At 61.4% G+C, this 1,033-nt stretch overlaps 1 protein-coding gene across 1 annotated transcript; it reads left to right on the top strand.

Moving 5' to 3' along the window:
- Positions 1–277: 277 nt before the first annotated feature.
- Positions 278–826, top strand: EMH_0088080 (uncharacterized protein; the record flags this gene model as incomplete). Its single annotated transcript, XM_013501240.1, has 1 exon — positions 278–826. One exon carries the CDS (start codon positions 278–280, stop codon positions 824–826), a length of 549 nt encoding a protein of 182 aa, XP_013356694.1.
- Between the last annotated feature and the right edge of the window lie 207 nt (positions 827–1,033).

The raw sequence follows: 1,033 nt of genomic DNA, 5'->3' as shown, positions 1-1,033 counted from the left end.
AGCAGCACCACCACTGCGTTTCCACGCCCCCACAGTGGGGGGCCCCCTCAGCAGCAGCGGGGGGCCCCCCCCTGCCTCTGCTGCAGGTGCTGTGCTGCAGCTGCAGCTGCCTGCAGCACCGCAGCAGCAGCAGCAGCAACTCCAGCAGCAGCAACAACTGCAGCAGCAGCAGCAACTACAACAGCAGCAGCGACTGCAGCAGCAGCAGCAACTGCAGCAGCAGGCTGTTGAGCCGCTGCTGCAGCAGGAAGCAGCAGCAGTACTATCGGAAGCTCTGATGCCGGCTGCTGCAGCAAGCAGAGTAGACACAGCAGCAGCAGATGCTGCTGCTGCTGCAGCAGCAGCTGCTGCTGCAACACAGCCCGTGCCTACGCCGCAGCAGCAGCAAGTGGTGCAGCAGCAACTGCTGCAGCAGCAGACGGAAGGCGACGGAAGACCAGAAGAAGCAGCAGCAGCAGCAGCAGCAACTGCTGCTGCTGCTGGTGGCTGGACAGAGGACCTACAGCAGCAGCTGCTGCTGCTGCAGCAGCAAGAGCAGCAGCTGCTGCAGCAGGAGGAGTTCCTGCGGCTGCAGCTGCAGCAAAAGAAGTCATCCAGGTCGCAGCAGAAGGATGTTGCTGCTGCTGCAGAGACAGCAGAGACACAGCAGCAGCAACCGCAGCAGCAACAGCAGCAACAGCAGCAGCAGCAGCAGCAGCAGCAACGCGAAGCCTTTCTGCTGCTGCAGCAGCAGGAGTGGCGCGGGGTTGAGCTGCTGCAGGAGGAACAGCCACAGGGGAGACAGCAGCAAATCGAATTCATACTCAACGCGCAGCGCTGTCTCTAGCAGCAGCAGCAGCAGCAGCAGCAGCAGCGGCAGCAGCAGCAGCAGCAGCAACAGCAGCAACAGCAGCAGCAGCAACACTTATTGCAGCAGCAGATTATACACTCCTTTATAGGGGAGGGTTAGTTGGCTCAACAACGGTTGCAGTGAAAGACGCAGGCATTGCTGCTGCTGCTGCTGCTGCTGCAGCAGCAGCAGCAAGTGCAGCAG

Source organism: Eimeria mitis, genomic scaffold (genome assembly GCF_000499745.2).
Source record: "Eimeria mitis Houghton genomic scaffold, Emh_scaff6553, whole genome shotgun sequence".
Taxonomy (NCBI): Eukaryota; Apicomplexa; class Conoidasida; order Eucoccidiorida; family Eimeriidae; genus Eimeria; species Eimeria mitis.
Note: the sequence above shows the minus strand (reverse complement) of the source record. Positions and strands in the feature narration are given on the sequence as shown.